The 19,714-nt window shown below is 55.6% G+C and overlaps 6 protein-coding genes across 6 annotated transcripts; 4 read left to right on the forward strand and 2 right to left on the reverse strand.

Moving 5' to 3' along the window:
* Window positions 1-1,003: 1,003 nt before the first annotated feature.
* C8A04DRAFT_34551 (uncharacterized protein) lies at window positions 1,004-2,913 on the forward strand (the record flags this gene model as incomplete). The annotated part of the gene is made up of 2 exons (XM_062782865.1): window positions 1,004-2,277; window positions 2,331-2,913. The coding sequence occupies 2 exons, from the start codon at window positions 1,004-1,006 to the stop codon at window positions 2,911-2,913; spliced, it is 1,857 nt and encodes a 618-aa protein (XP_062640373.1).
* A 493-nt stretch (window positions 2,914-3,406) lies between these two features.
* On the forward strand, window positions 3,407-3,846 carry C8A04DRAFT_25197 (Tim10/DDP family zinc finger-domain-containing protein; the record flags this gene model as incomplete). The annotated part of the gene is made up of 2 exons (XM_062779471.1): window positions 3,407-3,524; window positions 3,680-3,846. The coding sequence occupies 2 exons, from the start codon at window positions 3,407-3,409 to the stop codon at window positions 3,844-3,846; spliced, it is 285 nt and encodes a 94-aa protein (XP_062640374.1).
* Window positions 3,847-4,453: 607 nt separating this feature from the next.
* C8A04DRAFT_9427 (60S ribosomal protein L25) lies at window positions 4,454-5,260 on the reverse strand (the record flags this gene model as incomplete). Its single annotated transcript, XM_062785475.1, has 4 exons — window positions 4,454-4,541; window positions 4,604-4,896; window positions 4,974-5,038; window positions 5,236-5,260. 4 exons carry the CDS (start codon window positions 5,258-5,260, stop codon window positions 4,454-4,456), a joined length of 471 nt encoding a protein of 156 aa, XP_062640375.1.
* A 286-nt stretch (window positions 5,261-5,546) lies between these two features.
* C8A04DRAFT_34554 (putative methyltransferase-domain-containing protein) lies at window positions 5,547-6,416 on the forward strand (the record flags this gene model as incomplete). The annotated part of the gene is made up of 1 exon (XM_062782866.1): window positions 5,547-6,416. The coding sequence occupies one exon, from the start codon at window positions 5,547-5,549 to the stop codon at window positions 6,414-6,416; it is 870 nt and encodes a 289-aa protein (XP_062640376.1).
* A 1,779-nt stretch (window positions 6,417-8,195) lies between these two features.
* C8A04DRAFT_25200 (HAD-like domain-containing protein) lies at window positions 8,196-9,459 on the reverse strand (the record flags this gene model as incomplete). Its single annotated transcript, XM_062779472.1, has 3 exons — window positions 8,196-8,855; window positions 9,303-9,343; window positions 9,417-9,459. The coding sequence occupies 3 exons, from the start codon at window positions 9,457-9,459 to the stop codon at window positions 8,196-8,198; spliced, it is 744 nt and encodes a 247-aa protein (XP_062640377.1).
* A 7,315-nt stretch (window positions 9,460-16,774) lies between these two features.
* Window positions 16,775-18,871, forward strand: C8A04DRAFT_25201 (kinase-like domain-containing protein; the record flags this gene model as incomplete). The annotated part of the gene is made up of 1 exon (XM_062779473.1): window positions 16,775-18,871. One exon carries the CDS (start codon window positions 16,775-16,777, stop codon window positions 18,869-18,871), a length of 2,097 nt encoding a protein of 698 aa, XP_062640378.1.
* Between the last annotated feature and the right edge of the window lie 843 nt (window positions 18,872-19,714).

Here is a 19,714-nt window from a genome sequence, read left to right on the forward strand (position 1 = left end):
CAAAACGGACCCGCTTAAGGGCCCAAACTTTTCATTCCATTGCTTCCAAGGAAAACCCTCACTTTTCCCCCCTCACCTGTCACTAAATTCCATTGATTTTTTGACATTGCGACGGTACCACGAGGCGCAAAACCGAGGGCGGACGCACGAAGTCTTCAACCACCGTCGGACGGCCGTGCGCGCTTTGAGCCGCCATCAGCTCTGATATTTCGTCCCCTTTAACCCGTCCGAGAGCAGCTGCAGGTGTTGGTATCAGCACAATCCACTCACAGAACCGGAATCGCCGTCAATCGAGCAGTTCGTCCAACGAGACTTCGCGACTAAAGCTATCCGACTAAAGCTATCCGAACAATTGCCTGAGCTGCATTGAATAGCTTGCCACGCCGATCACGTTCGCCATTCCATCTCTACAAAAACGCCCGATAAACCCCTTGGCCACCGAAACCTTACCCCCTTTCTCTTTATCGACATTCGATTTCTCCTCTGCGACGCCCTCCCTTCGCCGGACGCCGCAGACCGCTAGTCAACCGCACCTCACCCAAACCACCAAGTTGGCGGGCCTCAACTGCGAAAAGTTTTCCCTCCGTCGTTCACTCCTCGGACCTGAGCTGGTCTACAGTGGAGTGAACAAGCAGCCACCGTAACTTGGCTTATCGCAAAGCAGCCAACCATTTTGATCGTGATCCGAGAGTCGCCTATTGTTTTCTTTTTCGTCGCTCACAACCGTGGGTGAACCACTATCCGACCTCCCACCACCACGTTGTCGCAATCACACGTCCGTCGTCGCGGACGGCTGCCGGCCGTTCGCTGCCTTCCGCTGGTGAAATAGACGAGTATCGACCACTCCAACATGCGCGCAGGCTAAATTGGCTGAAGGCGCGCTCTGAGGGCTGTGTTCGATTCATGTCTATGGGAAAAGAAGAGAGGCAGACACTGTGAATCGGAAGCAACTAAGTTTAAGGAAGAAAAGAAATCTGCAGCAAAAGCAGCAACAGCAGCAACAATGTCTGACCACGAGGAAAATGCCAACAGCTCGGGCTACTCGACGCCCGTCCCGGAGCTCGACGACCACCGGAACCAGTCCACTTCAGTCCAGCGCTCGGATCGCGCTCGACGTGGCACATTCGATTCCCTTTATGGCGCTCGGGTGATGGCGACTGGTGGGACCCCTGGGGAGCCACGCGTTCGCGATTTAGAGGAAGCTGTTGTCGATGAGGAGGGTGGAGATCAGTCCCCGAGTATGAGACGCACCCGGCGCCCAACGATCGAATCGACTTCGGATCGGTCGACCTCGCCGCCAAACTCGGTCAAAGCCTTCGCTGAAGCGCGTCGGCGGGAGCGCGGCCTCTCTATCTCGGAGCCAAAGGTGGAACGCAAGCCTGATGACCTTGAGCTACAACGGACTGCCTCGGTCGCTAGCCGCATTAGCTTCCGGAGCCGGCCACACACCGTAGGAAATGCCGACGCCGCAAGCCTCGCTACCAACAAGTCCGCCGAAGAGGATGTCTGCTTTCCGCTGCAGGATGAGCAAAGCGGTGGCAACCTCTACATCGACTTCGACTACCTCGAGAACTTTATCCAGGCCGAGAACGAAGCTCGCCAGGCCGCCCGCCGGCCGTCCGCCATCAGGGTCTTCCCCGACGTGCGACCCGAGAGCACGGAAACTGGCCCCCCTACCTTAACGGCAGACGGTGAATACATGGGAACACCGTTCAGCAGCGAAAGCCAGACCGAGAAGGGTGACAGGTCGGAAGCGGACGAGCAAACTAAGGTTGTGCCGCCGGCCCCTGTGGATCACAGCCGGGTGAGCTTCTTCTCGTCTGCTTGGGAGTCGACCATCCACGCGGCCGACCTAGAGGGGCTCATTCTACCGGGCGAGGACATCCGTGGGCTTTTTACCTTCCCCAAGGGCGAGACCGACGGCGTCTGGTGGCTAAACATTAACAACCCCTCCGAGGAGGAAGTCCGTGCCATCTGCCGTGCGTTCGGCGTTCACCCCTTGACGGTGGAAGATATCTCGACGCAGGAGTCCCGCGAGAAGATTGAGCTCTTCCCCTCGTACTACTTCGCCTGCTTCCGCTCGTTCTTCATCGAGCTTGACGAAGAGACCGGCGAGAATGAGTTCATTCCGTTCAACATCTACGTGGTTGTCTTCCGAGAGGGCACACTGAGCTTTAGCTATGCCAGCAACCCGCATGCCTCGCATGTGAGGAGGAGAATTGCGATGCTGAAGGACTACGTTGCTCTGAGCAGCGATTGGATTTGCTATGCTCTGATGTAAGGATACACCAGGCTGGATGGTATTTGATCTTCTTACTAACACTAGATAGTGATGACATTGTTGATTCTTTCGCTCCCGTCATCAGCAGGTTGGAGGCGGATACGGACCAGATTGAGGATGAGGTGTTCATTGCCCGGACCGATGACATGGCCCAGTTTCTCCGAAAGATTGGCACCGCGCGCAAGAACACTATGGCCCTAATGCGCCTTCTCGGAGGGAAGGCCGATGTCCTCAGGGGTTTCACCAAACGCTGCAACGAAAACTACAAAGTTACCCCGCGCATGGACATTGGCCTGTACCTCGGCGACATCCAGGATCACGTCGTCACCATGATGAACAACCTGGGCCATTTCGAAAAGATGATGTCTCGCGCCCACAGCAATTACCTGGCCCAGATTTCCATCGACGGTATCTCTCAGAGTACCAACACCAACAGGGTGCTGAGCAAGATCACGCTCCTGGCGTCCATCATCGTTCCCTTGAACGTGGTCACGGGTCTGTTTGGCATGAACGTCCCGGTTCCTTGGCGGGACACCGAGAGCCTGGCTCCTTTCTTCGGCATCCTGGGCTCGCTCCTCGCTTTCTGTGTCGTTTGTACGTATCTGGCTTACAAGTATCGGAGGCATCTGTAGTTTGGAGCTGCCCGGCCGATGCCGAGATGTTTGTAGGCCCGGGGCCGCGTATATGTTTGTGGTTGAAAGAAACACGTTTGATGTTAACTTATGAGGGGTTCGCGTTTTGTTGATAGAGTACACTACACCGTAGAGTGGGGGGTAATGGAGAGGATGGTCGTTTTGTCGGGAGCGTTTGGCAATAGATACAAATGGATGATGATATATACTTTTTACGGTTCATTCAATATGTGAAAATCTCATGTTGGCGCCCGAGGGCTCTCAACGCATCATGTCCGACCTTGCTTTCCCAGACCATCAGTTCTTGAGAGCTCCGAGCATTGACCGTCTGTGATTGGTCACACGCTGAGAAAACGTTCCGCCGCTCCCAAAAAGTTCAACACCATCTCTCCCCACCTATTCACATACCGATCCATCCTTCACAACCGCAACCGAAGTTCACCCCCCACCGCGAACGAAACGAAACGAACCTACCCCAATTCAAACCGCTATCATGTCCTCTTCCGGGTTTTCCGTCGACGAGGCCGACCTCGAGAAGCTCAGTCCAGCAGACAAGGCCGAGCTGCGCCAGTTCTTTGCCAACGAGACCCAGCGCTCCCGTATCCGTGCCCGTACGTTTTGCATGCCGGTCCCCTTTCAGCCCCCTCCCCTCTCCCTCCTACGACAGTATACCTACACGAACCACAAGAGACAAGTAAACAAGGCGGACGTACGACCAAAGACACGAAAGAAGCCCAGCAAGCTAACCCGGGTCCTCTCACCTTAGAAACACACGAACTCACCGGCGTCTGCTGGACCAAGTGTGTGCCCGCCGGCACCGTCAAGTCGGGGGCGCTTGCCTCGGGCGAGCAGACGTGCCTAGCGAATTGCGTCGACCGGTTCATGGATGCCAATCTTGCAACGTTGAAGCATTTGAGTAGTATGCGGAAGTAGGGCATACATTCGCACATACATCAGTGCGGAGGGTTGGATAGAAGGGGTAGAGGATGGGCCGTTGTTGGGGTGGAGGGGTGGTTAGAGGTTTAGCCAGGATGGGTTAAGGATTTAGATAAGTATGTGGGTGTTGGGTATTAAAAGGGGGGTTGTACGGTTTGAAGGGGCAGAAGTGCCGCAAAAGCCCACCGCGGCATACAGAGGGTCAAGCGGCATACTCGGGTCCAGGTTTGGGTGGCCGGCAAGAGCGGAAGCTCTTTTATGGGTTCAGATATACCCATGTGGCATGTATGAGAGAGAGCCTGTGCAGGCAATCGGCTTACGACTGACGAGTATTGTACATTACTAAGGGGGCAAGGCGTTGGAAAGAACTAAGAAATGACATTTCCGCACGGGTCAGGTCCAATCCCCTGATACCGCCAATCGACATGATCACAACACGCACAAGAGGCAAGGAGGAGAGTTACGGCACGAAGGTCATGTCATTTTGGTAAATTGCCAAATCAACCCCAAGCCCAGGTATCTGACGCCATTCGAAATGCAACCCATATCCCTTCAGTGCCAACCGTTTTTTTAATTTCCCCAACCCCCAATCGCAAGGATCCGTTTAGACGAGGCCGAGCTTGGTGGCGGCAATGTCGAGCGCATCGACATCGGCGGTGAGGCGGGCAAAGGCCTTCTTGGAGCCGTCAGGGCTATCATACAGTTAGCAAAAATGGTCCCCAGCGTCGAAACGGTGCCAATGGTCAAAACGTACCGGATCAGGGTGTTGATCTTGACGGTGTCGATGTCATAGAGCTTCTTCAGGGCCTGCTTGATCTGGGCCTTGTTGGACTTGACATCGACGATGAAGACGAGGGTGTTCTGCTCCTCGATCTTCTTCAGGGCACCCTCGGTGTTGAGTGGGTGGACGATGATCTTATGCTCGTCCAGGCGGGGCTCGTGGGGGATCGACTTGCGCGGGTACTTGGGCGAGCGCGAGAGGACGAGGGTCTTGGGGCGGTGGAAGGTGGTCGACAGTCTGACCTTGGTCTTCTTGTGCGAGTTCACCTGGGAGGTTGTTAGCGGCTGTGTCGCACTCATAACATTTTGCGCGTCTTGCGCCTTGGAAGAGAAGGAATACATACACCCTTGAGAGCAGCCTGGGCGGCCTTCTTGGCCTGAGCGCCCTTACCGGCCTTGGAGGCACCGCCTATCCAGAGGAAGTGTCGTCAGTAAAGCATTCGCCTGAACAAGGGGGAGACCCGGCTTGTTCAAACTCGCAAAGTCTGCTGCTGCTTTGATGCATCACCCCGTCGCCGTTTCGGCGACGACGAGGGTGCGCATTGAGCGACCGCCGAGTTTCTGCGTGTTGAAGTCCATCTTGGGCCCTTGTGGGCGATCATGTACCTTTCTTCGAGTCCTTGGGAGCCATTGCGGAGGATGGTGTCGGCGTTGGGCGAAGTTGTCGAGTCGGTCGTGGATGAGGAAAAAAACGTAGATTTTGTGGAATATGGACTCAAAATTGTGTGTGCGGAATGGTGTGGGTCCTGTGGCTGTGGAGTCTTGTGGCTCGTGCGTCCTTGGCAAATGGCATGTGTGGCTTGGTAGATTGAGCTTGGCATTTTTGAGAACGGCAAGCGTGAGTTGACTTCTCAATTTCAGGGAATTTGAATCTGGATCATGTCTGCATCCATCTCGAAAACTCGACGCTCAACTCCATGGCGCTGAAGAAGAAAGGTCCGCCGAAACGGCTAGCGGCCGGGCGACCACCAATTCTGCAGCGATCCAAGTCAATATCAAGAAGCGCGACTAAGGCTCTCATCAACAAACACCATCTCCTGCAGAAACGGAAGCGACAGGCTGTGGTCAAGGGCAACAAGGCCGAAGAGGCGACTATCGATGCTGAGATTGAGGCCCTAGGAGGAATTGAGAGCTATCAGGAAGCCAGCTTGCAAGGCCAACGGCATGATCGAGGGGGTGATAGCTCGCGGGTTCTCATGCAGTGGCTTGAAGGGTGTCTCTCATCTCAACCAGCTGGCTCGAAACACCGTTTTCGGATGTTAGAAGTCGGCGCGCTGAGCACACAGAATGCTTGCTCCAAAAGCGGATATTTTGACATTGAGAGGATCGATCTCAACAGCCAAGGGGACGGCATCGTGCAGCAAGACTTCATGAAACGCCCGTTGCCACAGGGCGAACCGGGCCTTTTCGACATCATCTCCCTCTCCTTGGTTCTAAACTACGTCCCCGAACCGAAAGACCGAGGAGAGATGCTCCGCCGAACAACCCAGTTTCTTCGGACTGCAGGACGGTACATCGATTCCCCCGATCTAACTCCCTACTTCCCGAGCCTTTTCCTTGTTCTCCCGGCACCATGTGTGACGAACTCTCGGTATTTGGACGAAGAAAGATTGGTCGCCCTCATGGGGTCTCTGGGGTACGCGAAGGTCGAGTCTAAAACGACGCAACGTTTGGTTTACTACCTCTGGAGAAAGGAACCCACCCAAAAGAGGACCCGCGACCGCTTTCCCAAGAAGGAGATCCGAGCGGGTTCAACACGAAACAACTTTGCCGTTGTCCTGGATTGAACGACGGACGGTCTACGTCAAGATTCCAAGAAGCAACCGGTGTGCCATTTCAGTGCACTGAGAGACAAATACTTTATCTTGGGGTTGGGAATCTTGGGCGTCAAAAGCGACGCCCCAAATCCAGCGGCATTCCGGATCCGGAGAAAGGGGGGGGACCTTGAATGCTCCTGCGAAAGGATGCCACATCACAATGTCGAGCCGATCCCTTCACAAGCGGCGTCCACTGGCAGTAATCATGACTTCATGTGGCCCAACGATGTTTCTTCTTTGGGAGCCACGGGGATTTGACGGCCGAGACGTCGGCGGAATACCAGTTAAGTCTGGAGATCCCAGTGATAGGAAGCCGCAGCACTCGAGGACCCCGCGTGGGAGACACCCGGGGAACGGGGGTGGCGTCCGACTTCGTCTCCGTCTCACTCCTCCGAGACGAGGACGGCCAATGCCGATTGCAGGCCGAGCCCACCCAAGAGCGTTAGACGAGGTTGCGTACGTGTAGTTCTTCCAATTCCTCTCACGTCGGTGAAACGCCGGTTGAGGCCTGGATCGCTCTCTTGAGGGTCTCGGAACTTGCCTGAGCTTCACAATCACCCCAAACCCTTTCGCTCCCCGTTTGCCAGCATGAGAAACAGTAGCCCACAAAAAGAAACACCATTTGCCACCGGTTGCACCCGCTGAACGTTGAGATCACGAGACTTGATCTCTCGTGGCCTTCCCCGACTTGCCAGGCGTGCCAGGCTGCTCTTTGGCGATCTCCCGCGAAACCCGGAACCAACAGATGGTCCGTCCACACGATGTTGATCTCTTCGCCACATCCGCTCAGCAAAAGCAACAAGTCCCGGTGTGCCACACGACAAGACGAAGGAAGATGGAGAAAAAAACAATTGAAGCACGAGGTCTCTTCACCCTCTCATTTGCCGTCCAGCCGCAATTCTGCAGATTCCGTGCCGCGTGATGGAAGCCGGATTTGGGGTATGCTGATCAGATGACGACAAGTTCAAACAACCATCACCACATTGTGCTGCACCACGCTGCACCACACACTTCTCCCACGCTCCACCACACTAGCTTCGTTCTGGGCGTGCGCAAGGGGGGAAGCGCGCCATCAGCTCGACGCCGCGAACCGTCAAGCGGACAAGCGCTGCGGGATCCCGCCCAGCCCCGTTTTCCCCAGGTTTTCCGTTTGAGGGGTAGCGAAGCTAGAACTAATACGGACTGGGCCGGTTGGGCGGCAGCGAGACAACCGGAGCCAAAGGCTTGGATCGTGGGATCGTCCCCCTTTTTTCCACCGTCTCACACATTCAGGAGAAAGGGTCCGAGTCGCGTGAGATAACTGATCACCTATCGGAGAGTGTGATTGGGATTTTTGTTGGGGACGAGGTGGAGGGCCCAAGGGATTCAGGGGGTTGCGCTCGGGTAGCGGATGGGTAAAATGTTCCCCCACATCAAAAGAATGGAGTTTGAAGTACAAGTCGATCTAGGGCGAAGTACTGCTCGAGTACACTACGGAGTACTCGGGAGGCATTTGGGCATCGGGACTTTTGGGTATTCCAATTGGTGTTTTCAGGGTTCACTAGTTGCAACGCCGTCTGTGACGACCGGCGGCTCGCTTCCATCCTATTGCCAGATCCACGGGTCCGTAGTCGGAAAGGGGTTTAATCATCTCCTCGTCGGGTGACACTCTACGCCCCTTCCGGCTTCGAAGCAACGATCAGGGTTGACAGACAACCGAGCTTTCCCCTTCCTTTCCCCCCAGCTCTTCTCACCCGTGCTGACTAGCGCTCACTCCGCAAACAAGATCTCCTCAAAACTCCTCACCACCCGATGCCGGGCCTCCTCCTCCGGCGTCAGCGGCGCATTGCCCGGCCGCACCACCACGTACGACTGCATGCCCGCCTCCAACGCAGCCTCAACCTCACGCACATTGTCGCTGAGGAACAGCCAGCGGGCGACCGGCACCTCCGGGTGCGCAGCCGCAATCCGCGTGTAGCTCGCAGCCTCCTGCTTCGGCCCGGCATTGACCGTGTCGAAGTAGTCGGCCAGGTACCCCGTCAGGTCCGGCTCGTCGGCGGTGTTGGTATGCTTGAAGAGCAGTTTCTGCGCCGGGACGGAACCCGAGGAGTAGATCATGACCGATCCTTTCTCTTCTGACCCAGCATCATCACCCTTGGAAGCAGCCCATTCCCGAATGCGCGGCGCCACGTCCGGGAACAGCGGCGCCTTGAGCGCACCGGACGCGTAGCCGTTCTCCCAGAGGTAGCCCTGTAGTGACTTGAGGTAAGCGATCTTGACGTCGCGGCTCATGAGGTCGCGGACGTGTGCCTCGAGCGCGGCGGGGGTCGCCGCGTGCTCGGGTGGGAAGGCATCGCGGTAGCGGGTGAAGGAGGGGGAGGACCACTCTTGTGCTAGGGTGGAGGGGAGGGCGGAGAGGGCGTAGGGGAACTGTTGGAGGTTAGTTCTGTGCCAAGTAACGTCAAGAAAGCCAAGGGGATGAGGGGAAGTGAATTGCTTCGGTATTTCCGGAGAGGTATGGTAAAGGGAAACTGTGTGTGTGTCTAGGCCAGTCTGCAACTCGATCCGTTCAGATACAGCGGCTTGTTGCTGGAGCCACTTGATGCTCATTAGAAAAGCGCAGAAACAAGTGGTCTTCCGTCTGCCATGCAACAAGCCCACTGCATCTATCCGTCTCCGGGTCATCCCAGAAGTGGAATGGAAACCTTCCGGGATGAGCAATCACATCCAGCTCAGCTTGTGTGATGAGCAGAAAGAGCCAGACCGACATCTCATAGATTTAATGTGATCATAAAAACAAAAAATAAAGTAAAATAAAAATAAATAAAAATAAAATTTCAAATATTATAATGGTGAAGATATTCAACAACCACTTACCAACACATCCTTGACGAATGAGATAGGACAAACAGTACCCTCTGTGAAGCGACAGCAAATGTAAGCTTCACCCACACACCACCATTAAGAAGGAGGAGAGAAGGAACACCATACCGATGTCGAGGAGTACCACGAGGGGTTTCGGTTCCAAGGCCATCACGTATGTCTTCTCTTACGATTTTCTCCAAATAAAGTTACAACCAAGTTACACCAACTATTTTTTTCCTTGAGCTTTCGAGACAGGGGGTGTGGTTGGCTCTGTCGTTCCGAACGTCGTCCGGGTTGGTCCGGGTGGGTGTGGGACGGACGGCGAAGCTCCTAGGTCCGGGAACGGAGGGATTTGACGGCGGTGTGCCCGGTCGGGAATGTCACAAATTCCCAGGTGCGTGTGTGCGGCGGGTTTCGTCGCCGGCGAGGGATGTGAGCTATTGATTGATGAGGCGGTGAGGGAAAATAGGTCTTGAGGGATCACTTTGGTGTGTGTGAGTGTGGTGTGGATGAGTGAGTGAGTGAGTTGCACGTTGTTGATGTCGTCCTGTGAGTGGATAGTGGGGGTAGCTCTCCGGGAGAGTTCGGCGTTCGGTGTGTGTCGCTGACGAATGGAGCCTGAAAGCCCGCTGAAAATTTCCGCTGCAGTGACCGGAAAGGTTTTTTTTTTTCCCCGTTCACACCGTCACCGACTCAATCCGTCATCGTCTCATGCACTACCGTCAGCTCAATCCCTCCAAGATCACAGGATGAGTTCGCATCCTGCAGCAGCATCGCTCGCAGTCCATAAAACGCCCTAATGCAGAGCCGTAGGTTTTGCGGGTTGGGGTTGGAGGAAGCAGACAAAAGTGGATGGCCGGGTTGCCAAAATTGGAGTTTTCAGAGAAAGGCGGTCAAGACCAACAACAACAACACAACGCCGTCTCTACTTCGTGTCATAGGTCTATCCATCTCGTCGTCGCATTCAAGCAGTTGCCGTGCCGCCGTCCTATCGGTCTTTCACGAGTGCTGCATCTCGTCGCGCCCGCTAAATCTCCGTTCGCGCATCTGCGCACCGCTTTTGCAGAAGCTGCGCAGCAAACCGCCCCCGACATGAAAATGAGAGGCTTGCATTGGGCGGACCTGCGCCGATTCGGTGGAGAGATGCAAGGAGAGGAGCATGACGGCGCGAACCTGAGTAGCACTAGTGGATTGGTGTCCGCTAAGACGGGTTGGACGCCTCGGCAATACGTTAAGTTAGGTGGTCAACGCTCTTTGCCTGATGCTGATGACGATGATGTGGGATCGAGACTGTCCAGTCTGCTAGCATGAGGCTGGGCGAATCGCAACTCCTCGTGTACCTCCTAAAGTGCACGGACGAACATATCTGAGGGGGATATTGAATGTTTGTGTGATGTGTCCGTCCATTTACTTCCCTTTCCGGGTCAAGTCGCTTCCCGAACGGCAGGATCACGGCCGTGCTGCAACAGGTTACAGGGAGCAAGGGGACCAGGCTGGGTTGGGAGAAAACTAAGTTTGCTGTTGTTCTCCCCTTGCAGCGGCAAAATGGCACTTGGTTCATGCGGCAACATCAATGTTGTAGCCTGTCCGCAAGTCTGCAGCAGGAGAACGGAGAAAAACACTCCACGATTGCGGCATTGTAACGAGCAACGACGTGTTGTCTCACCGCCTCCCAAGACATTTTCGCTCTGACAACAGCCGTTCGCAGCGCCGAGGAATGCTCGTGCGAGGGCAACACATGCCACGATTGGGTTAAGAGCGTCCGGGTGGTTGTTGTGGTTGCTGGTGTGTCGAGCAGCTCATCCAGTCCCACAACGGCAATGCGGTCGGCGTTTCTCCCCAACTCACGTTTTCGTTATTCCCGAATATCTGTCTTTGAGGTTGGTGATCCATCCCTCGCTCCGGCATCACGAGAGCGGCTGATCGACCGCCGCACCGACACCACTCGCAAATTCCGAGAGTTGGAGAAAGTTTGAGACACACCGATGAACCCCCGCCGGTTGCCCATCAGTGATCACTGATCCGCAAGAGAAGAAGAAAAAAACATGCGCAAAGGTTGAGCAGCAATGCCCCCCCATGTCTTGAATCTGAATCAAGAAAGAAAGAAGATAGAGGGGTAAAAACGCCCATCATCGACCGCAGAGGGAGAGACATCCACGCTTCTCCCACATTGAAGAAGGAACTCCCCGCTATCCTGTCGTCATGCGCCGATAGAGGATCGGCACCATCGTCCCACCCCCGCGAGACAAGACACGCTCTCGTTTTCTGGGAACGCATGGAGGACACGCTCGGTTCCATCGAAGGACCCTGATGGCTGGCGTTTCGGCGAAGCAAGCGATCCAGCAATGATGCGTTGTGTAAACGGCCACGACCCTTTTTTTTCCTGTCCATGAAACATGCGCATCCAATTACTTGCTTGCTTGTTCCGGAGAAATGAATTGTTAGTGTAAGTTGTTGGATCCCTCAAGCCGGCGTCAACAATGCAAGCGGCCGTACTGTGTAGTTAGTAGGGATTCTATTACAGCAGCAAGCCGAGGATAACGTGAGGACGTCGGCGCTGTTGATCGTCATTGGGTGTGGTGTTACCCCTGAACCGTACCAGGAACGACGAGAGGCGCCCTGTGCTGCGATTCTGGTTCCCCAAAGCCTACCGTAGATCCTCTACCCACAGAAACCCCCGTCCTTCAGGAAAGTGGGCGCTTCTCAAGATGCATCTTTGGGTCCAAACCCGCAAGGGTTAATGAGACGACAACCACCAAAAGAGCGTCTGGGTTACAAGATGGCGTGTTTGCGTTGGCGCGACATTGTCCTGTCCACACAACTCACACGACATCCACACCCATTCATCCATCCACCATGCAAATGGGGATGCACCCTAAATTAGTGAGCCACTCACACACATGTGCTGCCGCTGCGGCTGCTCTAGTCGAGCCAGTCTCGTCCCAGCGTGTGGGCGGCATGTCTTGCTTGCCAGTGCGAAGTGTGTGTGGATGGATGAATGGCAGTGCTTGGAAGGCCAAGAAGCAGCCGATGATCAAGTCGGTAACACTGTCTCTGAGGTAACGGTCTGCATCATCACCCTCGTTTTGTGAGGGTGGGCCAATTAAACTTTGCCGCGGCAGTTCATTGAGCAGATAGGCAGGTACTTGGAACATAACAGGGAGTTGGCTTTGGAGCGATGTACTTCATTCGCTCTCGTATCATTTCTCTTTCATGAGCATGGAACCCCGCCATGGACGGTTTCAACCTCCCCCCAGCCGAAACAGGCTCGGCGCGCCATTCATTGCAGGTCGCTTTTCGGCCTGAGGCGAAATAACTACATCGTTAACGAGGTTGCCCAGCCGAGAGAGATAAACTTTGATGGGCAATACGAATTGGGTAGCTGTTGGGGTCACACGACATCACACGATGAAGGGAGGAAACGGGAACACTCCATGGTGGACCCTTGGATTCTGCTCTCCGATGGCCGGGCAGGAAAGGGGGCCGCTGATGCTTCATCGTTCAATGTGCCGCTTCCAGCTAATTTCTTGCGCTTTCATCGTCACTGTCAACCCTCCGATCTGCTCCGTGGAAAGGCCGATGACGCCGGCGGCTTTGTTATCGGAGACCTCGGGATCTCTGAAGAAACAAAGCAGCTGATACACAGTACGCGTACATAGTAGATTCGGAGCAGCGTCGAAACCGTCTCAGTATCGGGACAATCAGGATCGAAACATCAACGTTATCTTCATCAGTCCCGGATAGGTATCTTTTGTTCTCCACGGCTAGCAATCCACAGACTGCGTAACGAGCCCACCATGTTACCCTGTACCTTCTCAGCAGCCACACCCGTGGTACGTTTCCGTACTAGCACGCCTGCACGGCATGAGACTTGGGGAAGAACAGGGACGACTGCTACAAACAAAGTCGTCGTGTCGTCCGGCAACAAGAGATAACGCGTTATCGGACTCCAATTCTGATGCAGCCTGATGGAGCCCGTGGACACTTGTCCGTCCGTTTTTGGCAGTCTCTCTCACACGCGGTCGCCCTGTTTTGGGGAGATCTCGGGGGTGGGTGTGACTCGTTTCGAGCACCATCATGCTACTGCCGATGGTGGAATCCACCCCCAACCGTTGTGATTGTGGAACATCGGAGATGAATTGTGCGTTCTGCATGTGCGAGTGTTGCTCGAGACCGAAAACGAGAAACTGGAAAAGTGTCAAGAGAACGTCGTCGAGTTCGATGGAAGGACGGATCCGTAATTGATCATAGCGTTCAATGGCAGAAATAACAAACTGCCTAGATAGGAACGACCTGTCCAAGTTTTCATAGCAGGCCTTCCCGCTCGCTGCCTTCTATTTTTGCACGAACCGCAAAGAGGATAGCTGGAAGCGCGAGCCGCCGCGCCGCAGAGCAGGACGCGAACGAAGGACCCTCAATGAATGCAAGCAAGCAGCAGGAGAAAGGGGTTGCATATCTCGAGCCCCACTCTGTGACGGGTCGTGTGGAAAGGGAACCGGTCCGCAAGTGAAACAAAGCGAAAGCGCCCGAAAGAGCAGGATGACCAACGCCCAGAAATGGCGACATTCGATGAGGCAGTGAGGCAGAAAGGGTAGTGGATGTCCGGGTGCCTCAGGAAACAAGTATTTGTGGGTCCGTTAGCCTCAGGCACGACAACACTGCCTCGGAACGGAGCTTCCACGGTAACGCGAAGGTTCGAGACCGTCGTTTCCATCGAGGTTTCCCTGTGGACGCGCCATGTCACGCAACTTGTTGGGTCATCTCAACATTGATCACAAGGAAGCCAAAGGAAACGAAGTTTCCACTACGGCGAATTGTGTCCGACTCATCCATCTCATCCTTCTCACCTCTGGAGATTGCGAGCTGACCAACTCTCTTCCCCCCAATTTCCCCACCTTGATAACTCCAACTTTCTCTCTCCATGGTTCCCTCCCCCAACGGATGAGCGGACGGAGGACATCGTGACTCTCGAGGTACAACGAAGGAGCCTGCCTGCGAGGCTGGCGCCTCGGCAAGGGACCAAAGTGACCTAATGTTAACGAACGGCCTGGCTTGCTGCATCTCAATCGTGGGGAAGAGAGAAAAGCGTGGGTTGTGGAGTTGGTTCACGCGTGTGAGAGAGCAGAAGAGATGGAAGGTCCGTCAGCCGACCGCGAACGTGGCCTCACCAAGAACGCGAACAAGCTGGCTTTTGGTCTTGCGCCGTCTTGCGCTCTCCGTTCACTGGTCAATTGGCAGCTGCACCGGTACCCAACTTTGCAGGAGTGGCAAAGCAGGGTTTGTCCGTTGGCATGCGGCAGCGCAAACACGCTGGGGAAAGATGGGCGGTGAAGCTTCCCAATCCCCCAGCCTGGGTATTTCTGCCTGAGGCCGTCAGAGGACACTATCAGCCAATGCGCTGATGAGGCACGAGGCTAGGGTCGTTGTTTCCCTGTCCGAGATTGGGATCGAAAAAGAGGAAATAGCACTAGCCGGATAAAGGAAGTTATCTAATCCGAGAACGGCTAGACTAGGTTGCGGCGCTATGCGCTGCAGGGGAAAGCGGTGTGCTGCGGTGGCATGCCTCGAATGGATCCTATTCGTCATTTGTGGTTGTGCTGCGCAATGCGCTCCACCCACATTACAGTGCCACTTCAAATCAAGGCACGTTGAGATTCTATGTTGTTGTCGAGCAACCGCCCAGTGCCGGACCCTCCGTTCTCGACTTGGCCGATCACACTGCGATTGGCCACCACCCATGTCTCGCCTCCGTGGCAGGCACGAGGGTCGCCGGATTTCCCAGCCAAGGCCATTCCCCTTTGGCCGACCAGGCCGCTGTCGATGACGGGACCTGGGGGACAGGCCACTGTTGTGCCAGCGTTTCTGGTCCCTTCCACACGCTACCCGCATCTTCTCGACAGTGCTGCCCACCCCCGTCGAGCCCCCGATCCCCCGTCCCGCGTCAGGCTGCTTTCCCATTCCTTGACCATCTCCGAGCTCCCACTTCCCACCGCCTCCTTCATTCACCACCTTCATCCTGCCGTCCTTCTTCTTCCCTCCACACCCCCCCAATCAGTCGTCCATTTCTGCACGCCTTTGCTGTCGCTGTCGCTGCTGCCCATCGCGGTCGTTCTCGTCGATTCCATCGATTCCGTCACTCTATCCGCAACGCCGACTACTTCCCAACTTCCTGCGAACGACCTGCGACCAGCACTGCGCTGCAGAATCAACCTGAGCTGCGAGCTGCGAGTTACTACGCCACCCTGCCTGCCACGCTGCAGAACCGCCCGTCTCGCACGAGACTCGAATCGAGCCCAGCTCAGCCCATCGACGACGAAACCTCTCCTCTCGGGACCTTCCTACGCTTCTTACACCACAACAACGAGTCTTCTCTCTCATACGCGAGCCTTTTGCCATATCAACAACGCTCCGGACTTGCATAATCGGCCCTCGTGGCATCCTGAGCGCTGCTTGATTAGCCAGCCCCGGACCCGGTCGTCCCACACGTCGCCCCTCCGAATCCACGCGCAATCGTCAGGTCCCGATCGGTCGGTCTCCACCGGCTGAGTGAATCACACGTCGCCAGTCGAACTAGGGGGACAGAAGAGTCATCTCTTCGTCCACCTGTTCTCCAAACACCCCTCCTCTGCCGCATGTTTTCTTCGACGATCTGCCAGGTGTTCCAATAGCCCGCAACTCCATTCTCTGGTTTGCTGTCTGCTGCCACCTGGTCTCCCTCAACCAATCGTCCCGACAACCCTCGGCTCTTCCCTCACGCACACTCAACCCTCTCTCTCTCCTCACCTTCGACGATACTGCTTCCTCTACGCCAATAGCTGTGCCTGCCTTCCCCTGCCCAGCTTAAGCTATATCGTTCGATCGGTCGTCACTTGTTTCGACGTACGACTTCCCCCCCTCTCTTCTCTCGCCAATTTTTGGGACTCATCCTCCGAAGCTAGCTAAGCTAGCCTCGCCCCCAATACTCGAGCTCCGTCGCTCACACCATTACCACACCAACAACAACAGGACAAGATCCTTCACACCATCCGTACCGATGTTATAACGACCATCTCTTTTGTTTTTTTCAGGACAACCAGTCCGACCCTCAACGACTTCCTCTCTCTCTCGACAACCATTTCCTTTTTCAAATACTGGAGCGACTAAATACCCTCCCATGAGCCTCGGATAGTGAACGACGTGGAGCAACTTGTTTTTTTCGGTTTTCTTTTCCCGCCTTGCGCTGTTGTACATCCTTCTTCCTCTTCTTGATTCTTCTCTTCTCGCCTCGAACTCGATCAGCCAGCAAGCATCTCGATCCTCGCATTGCGCAACCAGCCGCTTTTTCCCGTTGTACACCTTGGGAACGTTTGTCTCGATAAGACCTGCACTCGGCATAGATCGGCTTGGACCCAGCGGAACAGTCCCTTTTCGCATCTTGTACAACCACCGCAACTAGCACTTACTCTGTTCTTCGAAACGACTACATCTAATTCTTTTTTCTCGCAATGGAGTGCCTTCGCGACAGCTTCTACGACGGCGCCATGATTGGCGGCCGGTACGAGACCGTCTCTCCACTCAACCATGGGTCCTTCGGCATGGTCTTCATGGCCCGGGACACGCACACCAACCAGACCGTGGCCATCAAGTGCTTGACCAAGAAGTCTGCGTCACCTGACGAGTACCTCGACTTTGCCATCGATGACAAGTCGGAGGAACTCGTGCTTCACGGCCAGCTCGATTCTCATCCGAACATCGTCAACCTACTCGACTCATTCGAGACGGAAGCGCATATCTACCTGGTGCTGGAGTTCTGCCCGCGCGGTGACCTGTACGAGGCCATCCGCATCGGCCATGGTCCCCTAGAGACGGAGCACGTGAGGCGCTTCATGCTCGAACTGGTTGATGCCGTGGCGTACATCCACGCCAAGGGGATCTACCACCGCGACATCAAGCCCGAGAACATCTTCCTGACCCAGGATGGATCCATGAAGCTGGGTGACTTTGGGCTTGCCACGACGGATGAGTGGAGCTACGAGACGACGGTGGGCAGTGACCGGTACATGTCGCCCGAGCAGTTTGACTCCGCGGGCGCTGGGTACTCGCCCCCGCAGGCTGACGTCTGGGCCATCGGCGTCTGCCTGCTCAACATCCTCTTCTCGCGGAACCCGTTCACGACACCCACGGAGGCGGACCCCTTGTTTCTCGACTTCAGCCGCGACAAGCAGTCCTTGTTCGACGTCTTCCCTTCCATGTCCCAGGACACGTTCGAGGTCATCGTGCAGTGCATGAACCTGGACCCCACCAAGCGCTCCCTGGAAGGAGCCCGCGACGCCCTGGAGCGCGTCGTCAGCTTCACCACTCTTGACGAGGTCCCCGACGACTTCTGCTCCAGCGACCGCCGCGTCGTTGCCAGCTCCAACCGCGAGCCCCTCCGCACACCCTCCATCCAGAGCCCGCAGGTCGACACCGGTGCGTTCCCGTGGGCTAAGGCCCTGCACGCGACGCCGCCGAAGGCAATCCGCCAGCTCAGCGTCATCCCCGACGACGAGATGTACGAGGAGGACCTGTTCTCCAAGTCTGGCGCCACGACCGACTGGATGTCGGGCACCGCCCAGACCCCGTCCCTGTCGTCGTACATGGACTCCAACCTGGGCGGGTCCACGCACTCCTTCGCCGTCCCGGCCAACTTCCGCCCGGTGCTGCCTGCCAAGGCGGCCGCCAAGTTGGCGCCCATGGCGGGTTCGCTCCCGATCAACGTGTCCAAGAGCCGCAACGCCTCGGCGATGTCTCTCGTCTTTGGCCGCAAGGATGCCGTCTCCAAGAGCTGGAGCGACCTGTGGGACGAGGAGTTCGAGGAGGAGGAGGAGCAGCAGGCTAAGCAGCTGCAGACGCTCAAAGAGATGAACTCGCGGACCTGGAGCCACGAGAGCACCGCTACGCCCTCGCTGGCCGCTGCCGAGAACGACGACACCCCTCGCCAAGGCTTGTCGCCTGTCACCAAGTCCGCTACCCTCGCCACCGACGAGCATGCCATCCTGTCTATGGATGGTGTCTTCGATCATGCCGACGAGGAAGACCCCGAGATGGACGGCCTGTTCCTTTACGAGGCACCTCCCGCCAAGGAGGAGCCTCAGCCTGAGCCCCAGCAGGAGCCCCAGCTTCCGCGGAACGCTACGCCGTCTCGGAGCAACAACATGGACAAGTGGGCAGCACTTGGCGAGCGCCGTCGGGCCCATGGCAACAGCCCGCCTCCCAAGGTGGTGAACATTTCTTTGCGGACAGGTCGGCCGGCACCGGCCACTCTCCTTGCCAGCTCCCCGATCAAGGGGCGTGGCACCTTTGCTCTCCACAGCAACTCTCCTCAACCACTTTCTTCTGTCTCTCCGAATCATCACCACTACAATCCTCATCAGCAGCAACAGCATCATCACCACCCTCCCAAGGGTGGCAAGAGCAACAGTCGCGACCGCAACGCCAAAGAATGCCCGCGGCATAAGGGTCGCGACCGAGAATGGAACTGGAACTTTGACTGGCGCAAGGAGAAGCGCAGTGGTTTCGGTTACCTCGATTGGGTTGGTAACTGGCAAACCGCCCGCTCCTAATCTGGAGCGCGGTGTGCATCGAGTGCCGGTTCACCACTTGTGGTTGAGTCCATCATAGGATACCACGACAACCAAACTTCCCCTTCTCATCATCATCATCATCCAAAACTTTCTCCCGGCCTCGGCCGCCATCATCACTACTACCTACCACACCCCCATCGTCATCCGTCGGTTGACATCGATCTGTTTATACTCCCTTTTTTCTTCGACGTAACGAGTTGTTGACCCTGCTGCTTGGCTGTCTGTCTTTGGTTTGTTTTTTTGTTTTCTTCTTTCATACCCTGGATAGGTGTCCCCCGACTGCGACCGGTGTCGCGATCCGTGAGGGACATCCTATTCGGTTTTGTTCCACCCAGATTGGTCGGTGAAGGCGATCAAACTCTCTCCGCTTCCTCTTTTCAACAAATACCCACCCTTACATAGCTTTTTTGATCGTCTCTCACTCCTTTTTTTCCCTTTATTTTTTATTTGTCCACATTGCATAGCATGGTTTAGAGAACGAAACGACACAAACATATGGGTTGGCGGCATAGGGCCTGGCGCGATTGGAGCTGCTATTCTTGTTTTTCTTTCGGCTGCTGTTGTTGTTGTTCTTCACACAAACATTGGCGCGAAACTGGACAATCGGGTTGGTTGGTTGATTTGCTTTGGATTCCCCATGGGTTGGGGCTTTTTGTTTTTTGCTTCCCTATTTTTATATCATTTTTTACCTTCTACTTTCTTAGGTGGATGAAAAAAAGGCAAAACGGAACGGACGGACAGACAGACAGCATCAGCATGGGTTTTTTTTTTTCTTGCAGAGGGCGCAGGGTCAACATCTCTTTTTTCCGAGGAGCTTTGTGG

The sequence above is a fragment of the Dichotomopilus funicola genome (assembly GCF_033296635.1).
Source record: "Dichotomopilus funicola strain CBS 141.50 unplaced genomic scaffold C8A04scaffold_5, whole genome shotgun sequence".
Taxonomy (NCBI): Eukaryota; Fungi; Ascomycota; class Sordariomycetes; order Sordariales; family Chaetomiaceae; genus Dichotomopilus; species Dichotomopilus funicola.